General features: G+C 47.4%; 1 protein-coding gene across 1 annotated transcript; it reads left to right on the forward strand.

Moving 5' to 3' along the window:
- On the forward strand, positions 471-2,043 carry LOC8063649 (uncharacterized protein At4g14100). The gene is made up of 2 exons (XM_002459438.2): positions 471-1,087; positions 1,600-2,043. The coding sequence occupies exons 1-2, from the start codon at positions 580-582 to the stop codon at positions 1,815-1,817; spliced, it is 726 nt and encodes a 241-aa protein (XP_002459483.1). The 5' UTR covers positions 471-579; the 3' UTR covers positions 1,818-2,043.

The raw sequence follows: 2,515 nt of genomic DNA on the forward strand, positions 1-2,515 counted from the left end.
ATTTCGACCAAACTGTACAATTAGTTTTTATTTTCATCTATATTTAATACTTCATGCATACGTCTAAAGATTCGATGTGACGGGAAATCTGAAAAATTTTGCAAAATTTTTGGGAACTAAACAAGGCCTTGGATGGAAATGAAACTTCTCCGAGTCCTATTTTACAACTTTGCCACTGACTGGTAGGGATGAAAACGGTACGGATATTTTACGACCGTATTCGAGACCGAATTCGTTTAGAGGGGTTCAGATCTGTCCGTATGCGAGTCCGAATATTCAACATCCGATACCGTATCCGTATCCGAATATTTAAATCGTATATTTGTGATGTCGACATCCAATTATATCTTATCCGACATGGTTGACATTATCCGTATTCGAATCCGAATCCGACCAAAAATATAAAAACAAATATGATATCGGTAATATTCGTTCGTATCCGATCCGTTTTCATTCCTACTGACTGGTGGACCGGTGGGACCCATTTTGCAGACCCTCTTCTTCTTCTGCTGGTAGTGGCAGTTAGGCACACGCGAAGAGATAAGCCCGGGTAAAGCCGGTGAGCCGCAACAGTCGCCGATGTCGCCGCCGCCGTCGCCTCTCGTGGTGCTCCCCATCCTCCTCCTCCTCCTCCTCCTCCTCGCCGCTGCATCCCCCTCCCTCGCTGCGGCCAATGCGGCAGGCGCCGTTGCCCCTGCTCCGGTGCCGACGCCGTGGCCGGAGCAGTTCCACGCGGTGGTGTTCACCAACCTCACCGAGAGCGGCGGCCGGCTGCAGCTGATCGACCTCTACTACGACTGGCCCAGGGGCCGCAACCTCAACCTCATCCGGGACCAGCTCTCCGGCGACCCGCTCTACGACGTCGAGTGGACCAACGGCACCTCCTACTACTTCGACTCCGGGTCCTGCCGCACCATCCGTTTCCCCGTGGGCCTCCTGCCGCCCGACTGGCTCGCCGCCGGCGCCGTCTACCTCGGCCGCGAGCACGTCGACGGCTTCGACTGCCACCTCTGGACCAAGGTCGACTTCGTCTGGTACTACGAGGAAGTCGCCACCGGCCGCCCCGTCCGCTGGAATTTCTTCAATGGTATTGTAGTACCTATCACCTGCACATTCCATCTATAATTTCTTTCACCTCTTGATGGAGCGCCGCGGATTTTCGGTGAAATTTTGCTCTGCAGTTTGTAGGGATGCAGTCTATATTTCTAGGAACTTTTTTCCAGTTTTCTCCCTTTGATGCAGCACTATGGTGGCAATTCTACAATTTCGTTGTGCAGGGATGCAGTCTGAATTACACTGAATAGTTATTCTGAAACTTGGAACTCTGCTTGTCTTTTTGCAGTACATACATTTCTGCATTTCTCCAGTATATACAATTATGCAATTTGGTTTTTTTACCACAGGTGCAGTCTGGATTTGTCCAATTGCTTAGGTTCTTAATTGGGGATAGCTACTAAATTTTCTTACTGTGCTTGTCTTAGTGCCGTTTCTGTTTCTCTGAAACATGAATACCTTATTTCAATCTTCAGTTTCTTCACTTCTGCAGTACTTGGTTGATGCAGCAGTGTGAATGATGATATGTGTGTTCTTGTTCCCCAGGGATGCAGCAGCATGTGATGAGCTTTGAGGTCGGAGGAGTGCTGGAAGACTCCAAGTGGCAGGCGCCTGCTTACTGCTTCAATGGCGGCAATGCCGACACCACCAATGTGGCTGCAGGTGGAGTTGATAGCGAAGCCGGTAGGGTTGATGTGATGAACAGCATGATCAGGTTCGCCGGGGCTCCAGCTGCAGCTGTAGCTGCATCATTTGACCAATGAGAATTTTCTTTTTTTTGATGAATTGGCTGATGAGAGGCTTTGCCAACGGTGATCCACGTCCTGTTGATTCTGTTATGCTCTGTTAATCGCATTGTGCTTTGTATAACCCTGATTGATTTGGGGTAACAGTCACTCTACATTTCCTGGAACTGGAAATTTGATGAGTCGTAGCTGCTACTATTTTCTTGGAGAATGCAAGGTTCATGATCGTTGCTGTTCCTCTGAATTTGACTACCATCCGGCAGTCTTTAAACCGGAGTGGCACAAATAGAATTGCATTTTTGAGCATCCGGAAAACTAGTTGGTTGGGGTGCTTATGCTAACTTGTACCATGAACCAATAGTGAGTTCATGGCTGAAATGCAGGTGCTTGCCTAGCTGTAGATAGAACAGTAATGCCTGAAACACATTGCACGAAGGTAGAACTCACTGATGCAGAAAAGGGAGGGCAACCTGACCGATGAGCGAGAATTTGTGCTCAATCATGTGCTGAATGTTGCTTTAGTGTAAAACTTGGTTTTTCCCCCTCCTGTGATGCAGGTACGGCTATGGACCATAATTTTCAAGAAAACTAATGAGACCATGAAATAAAAAGTTAGATTTAGTTATACGTTAACCATTTAAGAATTTCAGTCACTGGCATTTGTCCTATTAAAAAAGGACGTAATCGAACACTAAGAGCAGTACTGATTGCAATAA

The sequence above is a fragment of the Sorghum bicolor genome, chromosome 2 (assembly GCF_000003195.3).
Source record: "Sorghum bicolor cultivar BTx623 chromosome 2, Sorghum_bicolor_NCBIv3, whole genome shotgun sequence".
NCBI lineage: Eukaryota > Viridiplantae > Streptophyta > Magnoliopsida > Poales > Poaceae > Sorghum > Sorghum bicolor.

Bases quoted from the DNA above. Each gene is read 5' to 3' on its own strand.
- LOC8063649 (XM_002459438.2), top strand. From the start codon at position 580: ATGTCGCCGCCGCCGTCGCCTCTCGTGGTGCTCCCCATCCTCCTCCTC. The intron at 1,088-1,599 runs GTATTGTAGTAC...CTTGTTCCCCAG, and splicing joins CCGCTGGAATTTCTTCAATG to GGATGCAGCAGCATGTGATG.